General features: G+C 33.4%; 1 protein-coding gene across 4 annotated transcripts in view; it reads right to left on the bottom strand.

Moving 5' to 3' along the window:
* Positions 1 to 19167, bottom strand: part of LOC150099720 (zinc finger protein basonuclin-2-like) — a 306977-nt gene extending 287810 nt beyond the window's left edge. The window contains exons 1-2 of one of the 4 annotated variants that reach the window (XM_090404536.1): positions 12086 to 12244; positions 5104 to 6092 (exon numbers count right to left, since the gene is read on the bottom strand). Coding sequence is in view for 1 of the 4 variants with exons in the window: in XM_090404535.1 (XP_090260661.1) it covers positions 18752 to 18806 (55 nt within the window). In the remaining 3 variants the exon portion in view is untranslated. Of the gene's footprint in view, positions 1 to 5103; positions 6093 to 12085; positions 12245 to 15691; positions 15816 to 18751 lie in introns of those variants that run through there. The other 3 variants (XM_090404535.1, XM_090404538.1, XM_090404537.1) reach the window with 3 other exon arrangements.
* Between the last annotated feature and the right edge of the window lie 422 nt (positions 19168 to 19589).

Consider the following 19589-nt stretch of genomic DNA (forward strand, 5'->3'; position numbering starts at 1 on the left):
ACAAATTTTCCTGTTTTTTCTGTATAATGCATTAACAATAGTTAATATATTTGGTAGAGCCTCTATAGCTCAGTCAGTATAGACGAATCCCTTTGGTCGGACAGACCTGGGTTCGATTCCCGTCAGTAACGTGAGGAACCTTTATCTGGTCTCTTTCGACGAAAGGTGAGTTAACCGGTCTCATACGGGGGTAGGGAGTTTTTCACTTGGAAACAGGAACAGGCAAATCGTCTCTGTGAATCCGTGAACACACAGGGATTACAGTCATGAATACGTCCAAGCCGTCTGATAAAATTGAGGGGTGGGGGGGGGAATGGTGAACTACCTTGTAAAAATCTCACCAGGAACACTTGTGGGCAATGCCTACAAATTTACTTGGGGCTGGCAACGACTGAAGGAAAAAAAAACATCACTGTAATTGATAGTTTATAGTCACAGTTGAATAAGATTGCATTTTTACAGCATTTATACAATAACAATAAGTTATATATATATTTACAATTTTTGCTTTGATATATTTAAGCGCTGTAACTAGCACTTAAATATAATAAATGGATTTTTTTTTTCTTTGTGTTGATCTCAGTTGAGATGTAATGTCTCAGCTTGTGTCCTCGAAGCTTTGTATTAAGCTTATCAGAGGATGACATCGGTTAGTTATTGTTTATTTGTTTGATTGCTGCATTGTAAGTGGGCTGATGTTTGGTTTCTGTGCCGTTTATGGAAACTTCGGTTATTCCGATTAATAATAATAATAATAATAATAGCATGTTAATAAAAAAGTAATTGTTAATGCGAATTGTGGATAAAAATGAATAGTAAAATTAAAATGCAAATGGCAAAATGCAAAAATAGTAAAATTGTTAGGATTGCTATTAATTTTAACATTAATTATAGTATTACATTGTCTTAATCATAATAATTTAATAACATGTAACAAAATGTACCCTACACTTATGTAATTTCTTTGAAAGATAATAAACTGTGTTAAAAAATTATCTATAAACTGATATCTATCGGATATCTATAAATCGATTCTATCGGAATATACATCATCAACTATAAATATATGAAAAAAAAATTCCTACGAATTTAACAGGGATAATTCTTCATAATAAATAATTTGAAAATATCTCTGGTAAACTATTGCAAAACATATCCAACAATCAAATATCTGTAAAATATTATAATTGGTACATTCGATAAATGGGAGAATTGTTTAACTGGATAAACTGCTAAGAAAAGTTCACTGAATTTAACTGCAACAGGTTTTCGAAATATCATTGCGTTTTGCAAACTTTTTTAGGAGACTGACAAAACATGTAAGCATATCAAAGTTTATAAAGGCATACAGGCGTCCTGCGGTATAATAATTTTGATTTTATTATATTTCTCTTTAGATGTTTGCATTTCTGTTACGAATTATTTTTCTCCTCTGTCAAGATTGCTTCGTAGTAAATATCGAGAACTTATAGCAAAAGTTCAATTTGTCTCATTAAAATAATTAATGTAACTGAATTAATGTGTGTGCGTGCGTGCGTGTGTGTGTGTGTGTGTGTGTATGTGTGTGTGTGTGTGTGTGTGTGTGTGTGTGGCCGCAATAGCCCCCCCCCACCCCACACACAGAGAGATTTTTCTTGCTCTTTCAATGATTCCGTAAACGTTTAATCCATCATTCTAATCTTTTATGTCTTAGTAATTTCTTTCTATCCTCAGACGGCCATAACACCGTGGTTTCATACAAGTCAAAAGATCTGCGAGTAGCAGATCTTTAATCCACACATACAGGTACTTATAGCCAAAGCACGTTATGAGACTTATGCTCACAGCTGCTAAGATTCTATAAATTTTTTAAGAGAGAGAGAGAGAGAGAGTATGCAAACAAAATTTGCAAGCTCCTGAAAATCCTAAACATCAAAATAATCATTATTAACTCTTAAAAAGTAATACTATCATTTATACGCTAATTCCTTATTGTAGACAGAAAAACCTGAAGTTTTTAATTTAACATACATGAGAAATATGAATAGCTGTTCACATGTAAGATACAAAGAAGTAACCAACATGTTCACTAACTGGTGTGATTCTTTATCTAAAGTTAATCCAAAGAGATTGCGAAGTTTGGACTAAGGATTGCTTCTGTTTATTTTTTTTTTTTCACTTAGCATGCATGCTATGTTTGTTCTCTACGAGCAGATAAAGATTTTATAATTATTCTCTCTTTTTTTTTCTTTTAAGTTGGGAAAGGTAATTAGATAAATTTCATTGCAAAATTCGTTTTCTCCGTTAAAGCCATAAAATGAATGCAAAAGTTCATAATGATAAAATTCTCCTTTCTCCTCTACGATCAAAAATTTAAGCACTAAGAAATAAGCTGTATTAAAAATAAATAAACTCTCATTTTCCATTGCGAAGATCTTAAGTATATTTCAATAGGAACGTTAGAATTCTAAGCGTTTATGCTTGTAAAAACAAACATTAAAAAATGGGTAGGAAAAAGAAAAGAAAAGAAACAATCCCAGAAGAGTAGGAAGCAAAAAAAAAAAAAAAAAAAAAGGGAAAAATTGTAAAACACGAAATTAATTCACAGGTCTCTTTACAAAGTGGAGTAATTTAGCCTGGCCAGATCACGCTTGCGTGACGGATTGAAAGATTGAAGTCCACGGACTCCGAAAGAGCCTACCGAACAATGCTGCATTCAATTTGGTAGGCTGTCTGCCAATAACTGGGCGACAAAAACAGAAGCGCGTGGAAATAGGCAGGTGTCACGCGATTTACCTGATGGACAAAACTATTTACGAGAGCTCGAGACTGCTATTCTTAAGTGCGTCTGGAGGTAAGGGAGCGAAGTGGGGGGGGGGGGGGGTTGAGAAGGATGGGAGAGAAATAAAAGTACACGCTGCAGCTAAAATGACGTGGAGGCGGTTAGGAGGGAAAAAAATAAAAAAACAAAAGCAAAAGATGATGGAATTCGCAAGTTTCTTCCAAGACACAGTCGGTCATGCTGTTTCGGATGCATTTGCAGGCAGCCTTCTTTTGTGCTTGTGGCCATTTTTTTTTTTTTCTGTGGAGTTCGATGTGAATGTCGTTAGGGTGCCGTTTTAAAGGATCATTATGCTAACCAAACGTCTCCAGTGGGAAATGAGAGGGCACATGAGGTTAGATTAGACACGAAGAATCTCCGCGTAATAAGGAACGACAGAAGGTGAGAAAGAGAGAATAAGGTACAGAAGAATAGCTATCCAAGAGAATCACACCGCAGAGATAGGAAAGGCCTGGTAAAGAGCTATAAAACATCGCACGGAAAGAAAGCAAGACTTAAAAAAAAAACTAAAAAGAATACGTGAGCGAGAAGATTAAATGTTAAAAGACGGGATTGGTTATACAAATATATATATATATTTTTTAATTATACACTGAATATTTGTTTCCCCTGCTTAAACAAAAAAAAATTCTTCATCTATTACTGGGAATCTCAAGTAAAACTCAATCAAACATTTACGTTCAAAATTAATTAAATAAAAATATTAATTAATGAAGTATTAATTAATGAAAGGTAGTGCAATTCGAGTGGTCTGTCAATAATGCATGCAATTAAATATTAGACATTTCATCATAATATTATATAATCCATAACTTTACTTTGCTCAAAGAACACAAGAAGAATCAAAACCTAAATACACCACTGGTCAATGACGGGGCGTTATTGGACAAGAAAAGTAACTTAAATCGGAAACGAGCTTTGAAATTGCGTGATTGATAAGGGGGAAAGACTATTAAGGAAACACTGAAGTCTCATTTACTATCTGTTTATATGTATTTAAATTTACTTTTATAATCTTCAAAATTTCACAGGATGTGCTTTCAAATTATACATTACACTGTTAAATCATCGATCACTTATTCCAAAAAATGAATTTCATCATTACGAATAAATCTCTATAGGATGCTAACTATGAAACTAAAGAAAGCCTCATACGATAATACAATAGACAAAAATCAATAAATGCGACTTCTCGCGCTCCACATACAGCTATCTCGCATAAGTCCATCATATATAAAGTGATAAAGAGCATAACCTAAATACAACCACAGAAGCTATTACGAAAAGGTCTAATTGAACTATTCGAACAATTCAGAACAATCAGTTATGTAGGCAATAATTCGTTGTAGCTACGCAACTGATGCGTAAAGAGTGACAGTAACTTTGAAATACGATTTCACATTATGAGCGTTGATGAAATGGCAATGCATTGCATTAATTGCGTCTGTTATTATGAGTCCGAACTAACAGCAAATGGTTTTCTGAAGTTCATAGTGATACTCAAAACTAGCAGGTGACATGAAATGTATGTCTTAGAACAGCGCGCACGCACGCGCACGCACGCACACACACACACACACACACACACACACACACACACACACACACACACACACACACACACACACACACACACACACACACACACAGTATTAAACGTGATCTGGCAGGAATCGTTTTAATTACCTATGACTGGTGGCCTAGTTTGGCAGAGGGAATAACTTCTCCGCTCTCCAACCAACAAGTTGATGCAGATTTCGAATCCCACTATCTATGTTTATGAAAATATTTTGATGGTGGATGAATTTCATTACTTAATGAACACCTGAAATGGTACCATGTTTGGTTTTTAGAACATGCTTTCTGATAATCAGTCAATCCAACCACGGTACTAATGTGATATAATTTTACAGTCCTTTGCTTATGAAATTACTATAAAAACAAAAGTGTAAAATGAACTATGAACTAAAATAAAAATTTTAAAAAGTAATTTCAGTAGACTGGATAGCAGAATTACGAATCGAGAGTTACTACTCTCCATGATTTAGAATCCACAGCCAAACTAAACCCATGTTCAATAAAGTGACCGCTCAGTTGCAATCTTCTTTAATTGCGAAATACTTTCCCACAGTTAACTTATTCGCCTTTGACAAAGCACGTGTACCTGCATTTAAACTAATGTTGTTAAGCAACTTGTTATAAGCACATAGTATAGATAATTGGCTTTCTGTTTCTCATAAACCAACAATTAATAAAGTCGCAACATCAAAGGAATAAATTACCTTTTCAGCACGATAACAGTGTCCAACACCTGCATAGGTCACTTGCGAAAGCCATACTTGCAAGTGGCCTTACATTGTCAAGGCTGAGGATGTCATGGTTATGTCGTGAAGATCAAGGAGCTACGGGAACAAGATTCTGTGATATGTATGTGCCAAGGAACAGAGTGAAAACGAATGAAATGTTGTGGCTTAAAATATAAACTAAAAAACTGTTAGAAGTTGGAAAATGCAAATTGTATACTGACACGAATAAAAGCAAAGAAAGTGAGAGACCAGGAAACAGATATAAAACTTGACCAGTAATAAGCATGCATCCTAAACAATGAAAGGAAAGGAAAGGAAATTAGATATAGTTAAATTTAGTCAAAGCAAAGTAAGGTAAATGTTTTTTTAAATAATAATCCCAAACATACTTTTTGGTGCCTTCAGTACTGTAGTCGGTTGGTTGGATTAATGTAAGGCAATTAAAGCCGTTAAAAGAGTTGAGTTGTTGTCTTTCAGAGGGGGCTATTTTCACACTAGTGTTTCTGTTGTTCGTATTGGGCAACTCAATCTCGATTTAAAAATAAAAGGAAATAGTCCTCGCGTAAATCACATATTTAATTTATTTATCATACGTCCTGTAAACTGGGCCATTGAAAATGCGAAGCAGAAGGAATCAGAGCTCCAAAAGAGGTAGAAAATTTAACGTTCGATTATCTATTCAGGAGCAAATAATCTTTACATTCTGAAAGATTAATGGGGAGGGGGGGGGGGGAATGAAAGATTTTCAGAAAAGAAGCTTATGCTATTAGGAACAACAATTTATAAACTTGCTAACTTATCCGTAAGAGTTAATCTTGGCCATATCAGTAACTTTTATCACCGGGAAATAACCAGACCTTATCCCATTATCAAACTTTTTCTCATTGTAATATTATCAAAAGGTCTTTCTTTTCTTTTCTTTTGCAGAATTCCGAGTCTCTGCTCCTCACATTAATGTTGAACCACTGTTGTGAAAGAAGAAGAAAAAAAGCATAAGTGATCAATTTAAATATATGTCACCCCACTCTACCAGTGGTGCAAGTTTTATTATTATTATTATTATTATTATTATTATTATTATAAACATAAAACATAAACATAAACAACATGAAAAACACACAGAACAGCGAAACCACTACAATCACTCAGATTGAAACAATACGATACCTTGGAATTTACTTCGATTCAGATATGAACTGGAATAGCCACATAAACTATCTACACAACAAACTCCAAACAATAACTGGCAAAAAATCTACAGGTTAAAAGACAGTTCCCACACGCCTAAAAACACTAATATACCAAGCACTATGCCAAAATATACTAAGATACGCTATAACAACGTATGCTTTCGGTGCACCCTACAAACTAAATAGATTAATGTCGTTACAGTACAAAATGATAAAACTGATATTTTGGGAACAAAGAGACAATAACGACTTTATATACACTGCATTGTCAGAACACAAAATACTGACAGCAAACATTTATGTCACTATGCAGCTTTGCTAAAACATTATATCGATGCCAACTACAGGACGGTCAGAAACACATATCGCATAACAAGACCTCAAACAACTAACTATATCACATATAAATACAATAATCACTATGGAAAGGCCACACGAAACTTCTACACCCCAGACATGATAAACAAATTACCTTTATAATACAGAAACGAAACCTTACAAGCTACAATACCTGAAAAGAGCTCTAAGGACATACTATGAACAAGAAATACGCACCCAAAATACGATACAAACTTAATGAAACACAATATATTCGTTCAGGCCGTTCAGCGACTCATCAATACATTCCAAGTTATTGTACGTACGTACGTAAGTACGTGTGTGTGTGTGTGTGTGTGTGTGTGTGTGTGTGTGTGTGTGTGTGTGTGTGTGTGTGTGTGTGTGTGTGTGTGTGTGTGTGTGTGTGTGTGTGTGTGTGTGTGTGTGCGTGCGTGCGTGCGTGCGTGCGTGCGTGTGCGTGCGTGCGCGTGCGTGCGCGTGCGTGCGTGCGTGCGTATGCGTGCTTGCGTGCGTGCGTGCGCGAATTTCTCAATCATAGATTTCGTAGCTTCCCAACACAGCAAACAAACCAATAAATAATAACCAACTAGTGTCATCCTCAGATAAGCTTACATATAAGCTTCGAGGATGGAAGCTGAGAAATTACTTCTCATCCAAGATAAAAAAAATAGTACGTACAACATGTAAACCAATGTATGTAATGTATGTATTACATGTGAACAAATGTATGTAATATAAGTGTCATATGTAAACAAATGTAAGTGATGTATCATATGTAATCAAATGTAAGTAATGTATCATATGTAATCAAATGTATGTAATGCATGTAATAACCGTAACAAATATATGTAATGTAATAAAAAAATAAAATAAAATAAAAAATGTAAATAATAAGTTTACACTGTATGTTTGTGAGAATTAGGAAATATAATATTTTAATTGCATATGTGTAAATACTTTTGTATAATCACGCCTTTTCAAACTTTGAAAAAAAAATAGTAAACTACAACATGTTATATTATATAATTTATGTAACTCTGAACAATATAATTGTAAATTATTACTGTGATTGTTATTTAAAAAAAAAACTATGTTATCATCATTGCTATTTAAATCTCATTATATGTAGCACAAAGTGCTGAACCTTGTAAAATAATATACTGAATGGATGATCATTGTACATATGTAAATATCTGAGAGAACAATAAAGAAAAAATATAAAAAATTTATACGAGTACTCCATGGAATCAAAAGACTCATCGTGGGAGACTTACACTACCCATTAACACAATACATATCATATATTTCCTTAAACATGTTTACTGTTGGGGCCTTCACAACCACTCTGGCAATCTATTCCACTCATTCACTACTCTCCAAGTAAAGAACCTAGTCCACATACCCTTACTAACCGTATTCTTAGACAACTTCCAAGAGTGACCCCTTGTTTTCACCCTATTCCCCATATAATGAAAATTTTCTTTTGTGTCAATCTTATGGAATCCCTTTAGTAACTTATAAGTTTCTATCATATTCCCTCTCCTCCGTCTGTTAGAACATTCCACGGATCTGTCACCGGCTTGATCGCTCGTCTCTGAATCCTTTCCACCAGCTACCTATCCCCAAGAAACGCAGGTGACTGAATCACGGCCTTATAAAGAGGGATAATAGCCTCCCTATCTTTGCTTGTCAACGTGTTCTCCACATCCAAGCAATCCTCTGAGCCCTTTTGCCAACTCTTGCAATATGTCCTCTGAATTTCAAATCTCTACCTACCATCACCTCCAGATCCCTAGCCTCATCAATTTCCTGTAAACTAGTACCATTGATATGATATGAAGTATGTAATCTTTTCATCCCGAAGTGTATTACCTTACATTTTACAACATTAAATTGACAACCATTGTCCTTTGCTCACACTGCCAATTTATTTAAATCATCCTGTAAGATATCTACATCACATTTATCAACTATTGCTCTCCCCAGTTTTGCATTACCAGCGAACAACTGAATATCCCCCACCCCTCAAATCTTCCGCTATATAATTAATGTACATTAATATTCACTCAAATTCTGCGATCTTGAAACATGGTTAAACAGAAAAATGCATTTTTAAAAGGAAAGTGTATGTAATTTAATATTATTTTACACGTTAGTTTTATTTTTTATAGAATTAAAGAGCAGTGGTTGTAGTGCAGAGCTCTGGGGAACTCCACTGGTTACCCTCATTCGCCTTGATTCCACTCCATCATACACCATCCTCTGATATCTGTCTATCAGCCGCTCCCCCCCCACACACACACATCATGCCGGCAGCCACATATCCATTCCCATTTGTATTCTGTCGGTATTCTGTCAAATACCTTTGCAAAGTCCAGCAGTATCATGGTATAGCCATTATCTTTATCTTATTTCACTATCACCTTATTATAAAATGTGACTAAATTACTGAAGCACAACCTACCTTTGTTGCTCGTATTGTGAATCATATTCCTATCCATCCATTTCTGAATTTTAACAAACTGTTCCAATACTTTAACTACCACTCCAGAGATATTAATTGGTCTGTAATTTTCTACTTTCTGTCTTGGAGAACACTTTTATTTAATGGAATTATTTTACCCTCTTTCCACTCCCTTGGAACATTACCAGAGCTGAGACTTAGACTAGGCAACTTCGTCAGAGGCACTGTCAGTTCACTTAGATATCCTCGTAGCACACGAGCTGACATAATGTCCAGGCCCACTGCTGTATTCACATTGATATTTTTAATATACTGAGTACCTCCAGTTCATCTGCCTCAATTCTCACATCAGTGACTGCAAAGTCACCACCTGGATGAGATACTCTTGCAAAGCAACTGAACTATTTCTTCTACTTCTGTCACTTTCTTACCATCAGCACTGAGTAAAGTAATATTTCCATAATCATTCTTTCTCTTACGTAGCGAAAAAACTCTTTTTGATTCACTTTGACCTGCTTAGCTAATTTTCGCTCAAAAATCTGATTTAGCCTTCCTTACTATACCAGCTACCTTTCTTGCATGTGCTTTATATTGCTCATGAGTATGCTAATCACCTTTTTGTTTATATTCCTTCCATAAAGTTTTCGAGATATTCCTCGAAATGTTTTGTCCCGCTCTCCCACAATGAAATTGTACCTTCACTTATTGTTTAGAATTACTGTTGACGCAATGAGGCGAGTACATCATGGTTGTTAACTGCGGGTATTCTTGAAGCAGGTTTGCCTGTCTTGCGGGATGAAAAATTCAGTTTCCGCTAAGGAAATCAAGGAACCATAAGAAACTCTACCACCTACTTATGAGACATCCCCCCCTACTCACTTTCAACTGAATTAAAAAATAAAGTACTATTCTAAATCTTGAAGTTACACTAACAGTTGCCATTATCGTTGGGCCGTTAAAATATTTCTGCAAATATCTTCATACGTATATAACATAGAGCTAATAACGTAACTGCACAAATACTAAAAATATTAAAACGCTATTCATATAATTATTTGAAATAAATTTTTGAATCATTTTAAGAGTGTAAACAAGCTGAGTAAAGTAAGAATTCAAATTATATTAAAAATAATTTCATATTTTTTATACGTATATCCGAACTGTAGGAAGTTCGAGTATATTGAAAATATTTACTGATTAAAAAAATACTGTTCAACAAAAATACTGAAATGTTCCATTCCGTTTTTAAATCAAATCAAATATCAGCAAAATATTATTATTATTATTTTATTATTTTATTATTATTATTATTATTATACGGGTACCTCCATGGAGTCCGAAGACTCATTGCAGGAGACCCAATCGATCATGCCTCTCCTTGAACCCATTAACAGACAAAACACTCACAACTGACTCCGGCAACCCATTCCACTCATTCACAACTCTCCCAGCAAAAAATCTAGTCCTCACACCCCTACTAACCACAGCTTTATTCAACTTTCAGGGATGACCCTTGTCATCCCGGATTAAATTCACCCAACTTATAATAGTTGATGAAGATTATAGAATTAGTGAATTCCACATATATTCTGCTTGAAATAAAAAATTAACTTTTTATATTTGTTCTCCTCTCTTCTTCATTATCTTTTTTAATGTGACCTTTAATAGAGCTAAATGAGCACATTTCTGTCATTTATCATATATATGTTCTGGATTAACTTTTAAACTTCAATTAAATTGCCTCTGTCTTCTTATACGGGCACCTCCATGGAGACCGTATAAGAAGCCATTTTCCAGAAATGCAACTAACCAAATGATTATCATAATTGTCATGATACAATCCCTCAACTCGCTTAGTGAATCTTTTCCGAATATTCTCGACTAAAGAGTTTTATAATGCTATCATCATTACTATTCTCTTACAGGAAGTTAATTAATCCGACAATCTTTCCGACTACTCCACCCAACATTGCTTATTATCCAAATTTACTTACAGTTGAAACAATCTCCTAGTAAAGTCTTCCGAATATAGTAGTTTGTTCATTTAAAAACCAGCAAACGTGGGCAAGACAAAAATACTAGAGTTTCACCTTTTTGTTGCTAAAATTATCTACTGTTGCATGAAAGCGAATTTCAGTGTTAAACTGTGAAATCTTCAAATCTCCCACTTACAGATATTGAATAACATCTATTACTCCCTGGGATTCGAACCCCACGATCTGGAGGCTAGACAGCGACGATGTCTATTGTGAACAAGGCCAGCCAACTCCTCACTCTCTCAGTTGGGAATTAACATGCCATTTTCCAGAAATGCCTAGAATTTTCATCTTTTCAGAATCCACCCAAAGTACAACTATATTAATAGTTCCACAATCTAACAAACATATGATATTACTATTAAAAGAATTTTGAATTGAGGATCTGTGTGCAGCATTGGCAAAAGGATAAGTAAGCAAAGATGATGAATGTCTTTTCTATTACGGAATATTGAGACAGATGCGTAGAGGATGATAATGGCCATTTTCCAACATCTATGTTTAGGAAATTTTGTACGTTATGGGTCGCAATCCCTCGCAACCGTGATGTTAACAATTTCCTTCCTAGTAAATATATATATGAAACTGTAGTAAAAAAACAAATTAATTAAATTCCCGATATCGCCTATCATCTAAATGAACATATGTGAAAAAAAAATTACATTTCATAGTTTGAGTAGGTTTTTATCGGATTATTTGCCTAAACTGTGGCTATAATCAAATCCTGTATTATTGAATCTTTACAATGTTCAACCAAGACATCATTTATTATTATTATTATTGTCATTATTTTAAATTTAACTTCTTTTATATACTAAAACGATTCTCATTGCTACAGAGTAAGCTCATCAACCCAACAAGAAAAATAAATCAAATTACAAATATTTATGAATCCATCCTGAAGAGCATAATATATTTGAATTTAATACCTAAATGATATGCACTTGAATGAATTTATTCTAAAACTCATAAAAGCTGCGAAGCAACTAATTTTCTGAGATAATAGCACTTAAAAAACAAACCACAATACAATTGGTATTATCGATATTTCAGATATAACAAAAGTTTCATAATGACTAAAGCATTTGAAATTTGCCTTTATCAGAATTTTACACAGGCTACTAATCATGCAAAGATCTTTATTGACAACATACTGCAAGTCGAAATAAATACGATAGCGAGATTCAGACTACAAGTGCTCGTGAATACCAATCGAATGCCATAAAAGAACAAAATACAGAACTAGAAATACACAACGAAAAAAATCCGTAAACATTGTTCGCTCACAGTCAGGTGACGCTAACGGCATTCGATTTCAGACTAACTGTATACTTTTCAATAAACATCACCAAAGCAAAATTAATAACGGATAAGAAAAGCAAGACAGTTCACGTCGATGACTCTTACTCGAAAAAAATAATAAAATAAAATAATAATAATAATAATAATAATAATAATAATAAACAGATAGAATAAAATAGCATGATAACAAAATGTCGTATTAAAGGTGATAAAAACAATAAACATTCTTTACAATAATAATCATCAAATTGCTAAAAAATATAGCAAAACAGACGTCATAAAAATATGGACAAAAATCAAACATTTGTTTTTATTAGTAACAAGCCAGTTTAGCCATTTTAGCTACTGTAAAGTATGGCAAGTTGTTATGTAGGATCTTGTTAGGAAGAAATGAGACACTTAAAGATAAAACCTTCACGTCTGTAAAAAGTTAGCTGAAAGAAACCAATTGGCATAAAATTGGTTTGCCAATTTTTTGAAGTTATCCCATTCGGAGTGCTTTTCAATAGATAAAATCTAAAGAGGAATATAAACATCTTATAATAAGAATATTACAAGATGCTTATAATGTTTAAAATATGCTTACAAAGATTTAAATATGAGAGTTTACTTATAAATTATGGTTTGTTTATTAAATTCCTGTTTGAATTTTACGTATTTAAAACACTTTTCGGACCTCTGTAGCTCAGTCGTATATAGATAATGCCCTTCGATTGAAAAGACCTGGGTTCGAATTCCGTCCAGGAAGCGAAGAACTTTTATCAAGTCATTTCAACTGAAGGTGAGTTAACCGGTCTCATACGATGGAAGAAGAGTTTTTATTCCAGAAAACTCGGGAAACTCTTCCGGTTTTTCATCCCGCAAAACAGGTAAATCGGCCAGAATACATACAATTAACAATCATAACAGACAAGATTAATCGCCTTATCATTAAACAGTATTAAATTTCAATGAACTCGAGTTCCTTTGACCGTGGAAAGCCATTGAGGCTAAGCATGAAATGAATATTTCATTGGTCTTTAGCCTAATTTTGCAATAGCAATGCGGATATCCTTTACTATTCCTGTAGCAGATGACTTAGGAGAAAAATTCTCATTCGAATTCATGCTAAAATTACGCAAACTCGTAATTTCCATTATACACGAAATTCAAGGCAGATTGATTTTCATATAATGCATAATAGCAGCGGCAAAGGCGCATAAAGAAACATCAAACATTTCCCCCTTCAGTATTAACCTGGACAAAGCTCTCAGCTCATTATTAGGTATGTTTGTTAGATTTTTAATTTTGCTTGCAAATCGAACATATGATATGTTGCTGAAATACTTGTTTATTTTATAATTTATGTTCTACGTATAAAGAAAAAAATAACGAATCAAACTTAAGTTGTTTTCGTTTATTTATAAAATCAACACGATCAATTCTTGGAATAAACTTTAGAATGTTTACGAAATATTGTAAATAAATGGGCGACCTGTATCTTATGAAAGCATCAGCGGCCGATAGTCAAGGGGGGAAGACTTGTATAGGTAGTAATAATAAAATGAGACGTTTAGTACCATGCGCATATTTAGAAACTACGCGCTCTATGAACAAAACAAGTATTTAAATATCGTTACTCTTCCAACTGTTTATCCAAAATCTACTTAAACAATTTGAACGAGAACTTGTCACGTCTGTAGCCTATCTGGAAAATAAATTACTGTCTGGCTAAAAAAGACTTAGGACTATAACTCTTTAGGAACGCGATTAAGAAAACTTGAGAACATTCTGGCCACAAACAACCCATTGTCTAATCAAAGGAGATCTATCTGGCTATGCTACGATCTTTTGTGATTAGAAACTTCACTGAAAAGGTGTTTGAGATCTCCAATCACAATTTGTTTATTATGTGGTTGAGTTTCTTATCACAAAGGATTCTAGCTTGTGCATATTTTTCATTGTTTTGCACTCTGATAATCTTCAAAGTAAGGCGTCATGTCCATACAAATCTAATAAGTCAGCACTGTATAATAGATGCATTTAGAGATAATTTATTATTTTAAGTAACGAATTTACTACAAAATAATGGACATGCTTTAGCTCTAGGCTGGGAAAAATGCCAAAAGAAGGATGTTTGGCAACCTACTACCACCACAGCCCATCGCATTTCCAGCAATGAAATTCAAAGGAAATGGCAGGACGGGGGAAAAGGAACTTGGAAATATTACTTTTATTCAGAACAATGTTAAATTTAATTTTTGATTGTAAAGTGCAGATTACTTATTGTGGACTTAGTGGTAATAATAAATTAAAATAAATGATTTACAGCATAATTCATTAACTAGCTAAGGTTTTCGAATAGCGGACTGCGTTTATCTGAAAGAAATTTTTGCGAACCGAGGGTGATTTCAGTTTAACTCAAGAATCCGTATATACAAGCTTAGTTTTGCATTTTTGTAAGCCACTTTATTTTGATGTAAGGCTTTCAAAACGTTTGGTCGCACATTATAAATCAATCAGCAGCCGCAGCTTTCTTCACATCATTAATGGACTGTGTGTGCCATGCATGAAAGTGATAATAATAATTAAACATTAATAACAAAATAATGCTCACTGTACTCATAATGAGAATCAGTATTTACGAAAATAAAATTCATAAAAATAAGTAAATGATCTGGCAATCAAAAAAAAAAGGTGCATTTAATAATTGCATTTTTCATGAAAGAGCTTTTTAATAGCAAAAAAAAACTCTTTCATGAGCCTATCTTAAATCTATAACAAAAAAAAAACTGTTCTCCAAAGGTTTGAACAAAGGATTTGACGAAATTAACAATGGCTGTTTATTATTTTTTAGCCAACGGCTTCCTATGAAACAGAAGAGAGAACCTCCCCCCCCCTTTCCTTTCTCAAAAACTCCCTCCAGTCACTCTTTCATAGACACTGTTTCTGCATGATTCCTTTTTATAGGTATTTTCATGGGCCTTGTTCTACAGAAATAGCTACTACCGTTATTCAGCGTTTCTCTAATATTCTTCATCTGTCCTTCCATCTACTTTTCTTTGGAACAGCCTTCTTCGTACTGTTTTTTCAAATGAATCCAATCCAATTTTTCAAGAAACTTGTTAACAGATTCCTTCTTTCTGCTTATACTCAGCACTACTGTCTCATAAGTTTTGTATAATATATATATATATATATATATATATATATATATATATATATATATATAAAGGGTGAGATTAAAGGAATACCTCAAGTTTCTGGTGTGGCATACGTTAAACAGGCATTCAGTTAGTAGAATTGAAAGGTATAGATGTTTGATATAAAATCAGCTGTAACACAACGGTGCACATTATCTCCTCTCTTATCCATCATCTGTATCGATTACATTATGAAGAAAAGCACGTTAAACCTGATAATGAAATCTCCGATTTCTGTATCATATTTCATGATCCCATTCTACCAAGCACTGACCCTGATAACCTATGCCGATGATGACACCATAGTAGTTCGTCAGGAAGAAGACTTTTTAATTTCACATATTTTCACATATTTCACACATACAAACACAATATGAAATGTGCCAAGCAACTTCGGGAGCTCAATTAAACCCACAAAAACCCACGGGATTGTGGTGCGGAACCTAGAAAGGCAGAATTGAAAACATACATTCATATGCAAACAGAAAATAGAACACACAAATGCAACGTTTCAAACGTATACTAGGAAAATGAGACGAGTATGAGTCAATGCGTCTATGCTTCCAATGAATTGAATCGGGTCATTCAATTTTGAATGACCGGATTAATTTCAATGGAGATCCTAAACTCTCCAAATTTCAATTCAACCAGTGCGGAATTATTATCAGTTCAAATCATTCCAAATTTTGCTCATAAAAAGAATTTAATTAAAACCAAAACTAGCCACACGGACACATTCTAGTAAGCAAACTAAATATATATTATAATATACAATACCCAAATTGACTTACCGATAATCTTTAACTATCATTTAGAGCAACGGTATTTAATAACCAAAGATTAGTATAACGCTTCTAAATTCTACTATGCCAGAATGCAGTTATTGCAATATGTACCCTCTTCTACTTCTGCAAATGATCCGATTGCAATGAAAAGTGAAATGCCTGGACAAATTTTTGCTTCTTTCGGATACTAAATTTCCATAAATTTAGTATCCGAAATTTATCCGAGATGAACATTTCAGTTCATCCAAGGTTAAAATAAATAAATAAATAAAGAGAATATAATAGATACTTTACTTCTTATTTTGAGAAACGGTTCTAAAAGACTGGTCTAAGTTCGTTATATCTAAATTTTCTCTTAACGATAATTCAACAGGAACATTTTAATTTTGATAAAAATTTAAATATTAACTTTACTTAAAATCTACATTTTGTTCTGCCAGAATTAGACTGCTATCGCTGCAAATCATCTGCTTAATTTTAACACTGCGCTAGCCAAATTTAATCCAAAATTGAGATGATACGACAAATTTTAGAAAACATCCAAAATACCAAATCTTATTAAAATCAGCACTACTAGAGGAGCAGCTGTTATATGCATACAGAAGCAACAAGAAAAGTCATCTAATAGGAGCTTATGCATTACTGCGAAACATACCACCTGAAATCAGCGCAGCACAATATTATTTCTTTCACAAAATAAAAGAAACCTGTATGTGACTCAAATGATTTTAAATAGTTTTTATTAAAAAAAAAAAAAAACAGGAAATTATTTTGTTATACGATCCATTGTTTTCTTGTGGCATTTGGTTACATTGCGTATTGCGGATCTCACCTCGCCTCACAGTGTCAATTAGATTTATTTATAAAACCAGTACAACAGAAATATACTAAGATGGTGACGTAATTACATTCTAGCTGTAGTTAATTTCTTTGTATGTTACTGTGGAATGAGGTCCGGAATACTCAATCTACATTTATATGCATTAATTATTGTCCCATGTCAACGTAATGCAATTTGTCATATTTTCTAAAATTTAATAAATGATATACAAGACAAAGTTTACTGTGTGCTTCATTTCCTGAAAAAACTTAATTAATCTATTCCAATTGGTTTATAATATAACACATAACATCACCTCCTCCTATGTGGGTGGGATTGCTAATTAACTCTTGGCGGCAGTACAGTCGGACTTTCACTCATAAGAAGACACTTCAGCTCAATAAGGCAATAAGTGTCTTTGTGTGTGGGTCGAGTTTCTCATCGCATTTTTAAAAATTATTTTCATTGTACAATATTTGCTAAAAAATTCCATCAAGTAATTGATGATTTTGATATCCCTCTGTTTGTAAACACTCGACTGCAGAATATATACTTGAAGAATGTGTGTTGAATTTTTAGATCCCTACATAGTAGTATTAACTGTTATTTTTTTTTCATTAAGAACAGTCTGTATTAATTAAGAACATTATATTAATGTGTCACAAAATTTGTGATGCATTAACATATTCAGCAGTAGATATATTATAAAATTAATTTCGTCTTTTTGTTTTTAGATAAAGATGTCTTTATCTTTCTCATTATGCTGCTTTGCATGTGATAATGGATATTCTACCATCCAAAACCAAGAATAACAATTTTGTCTCAAAACTTCATTATGCTACTTACTTCAACCTACACTGTTTATATCAATACTGACATTGCACACACCTTTATAGCTATTCTTTCCTTATGAGCATTCCCCTCAAACCATTCACAACTTTCGCTACATATTACGGTTTTTTTTAATAAAAAAAATGTTGTCATTTTTGCAAGTATTCCATAGCTAAAATATCTATCATATTTATTTTTTATACTAGATTATATGCAGAAAAGTAGTATGCTAGTAGATTTGCCATTATACAGAGGGGAAAAAAGTTCTCAACTAATAATAATAATAAATTATATTCATTTTAATAATATCAAAATGAATCAAAAATCTTATTTTTTAAGAACCGGGATTTCTACTACTCGGGGATTTATAAAGATGCTTCGCTACATATGAATAATGGCATAATCAGTTGATTTTGCGATTATCCATGAAGTCAATTAATTAGGTGATCTGCTTATGCTGCCAAATAATTTTTCGTAACTTTGGGAATGCAATGATCAGTCTCAAGCATTACTAGGCGTGCTGAACTAGAATACAGAAAAGGGTTAATGTAGTTTCTACATACAGTTATTTATTATTTACTGGAATAGCAAGATGCAAATTCAAACGCTATCAGATTTTTGTAAAATGAATATTACTTCGCAAATATGGGTTCAATAAATGAAATTAAAGTTTACCTGCAATCAACAATGCTGTTAGAGCCTTCTTTTTCAACCAAACAGCCGAAGCCATTAGAGGTGTACGAAATACAACGACGCTGAACTCAGATCTCCGACAAGTTGAAATAACAATATTCAGTTGCGAGATTTCCTTCGAGAAGTCTGTAATAAACAAATAGTCTATTACGATTGTCACGTGGCTATTGTCTCGCGCTACTCGGAGAAGAAGTAATTCGCGCGGGTCATAATGCTTATCTTCTTCTTAGCTTGACTTGTTGATTCCAAGGTGAAAAAGCATTTAAAATAAATGTTCGTGGGCCCTTTGTTAAGTCTAGACAGAGTACTACACATAGTTGTACTGCAGACTAGACATTTATGGCACAAATAAGAAGCATGTTGATTAATTGTTAAATTCAATACACAACTGCATGTTGAATTCTAAATAAAAGAATTGTATTGTATAAAATTCAACTATAAGAGAAAAATGGAAAAATTCCAAGTAGCCAGGTATTCCTCGAAAATTCAAGTTAACAGGCAAGGAAGAGGAGAATGGGATTGATAAACTGCTTTAAATAAAATTTCGATTCTAAAAGCAAGCTTGTAAAATTCGCACTGTAGTTTGATACAGTATATTGATGCGAAGTAATGCTCGTTGAATATACGTAACAGAAAATCATTTCGCTTCTTGATCTTTACTTCACTTGATAACAGAATAGCAAACTACTCATACAATGGGATTTAGATGAACTGCTTTCAAATATATAAAAGTTTGGTCACAGAATTTTGGACTGAGCCCCTTGATTGTGATCATTACTTTCGGTAGAAAAAATCTGCACAAAAGTGGCGTTCTTTCTTT

The sequence above is a fragment of the Typopeltis vanoorti genome, chromosome 14 (assembly GCF_054136105.1).
Source record: "Typopeltis vanoorti isolate ZY-2024b chromosome 14, IOZ_Tvanoo_1.0, whole genome shotgun sequence".
NCBI classification, from domain to species: domain Eukaryota; kingdom Metazoa; phylum Arthropoda; class Arachnida; order Uropygi; family Thelyphonidae; genus Typopeltis; species Typopeltis vanoorti.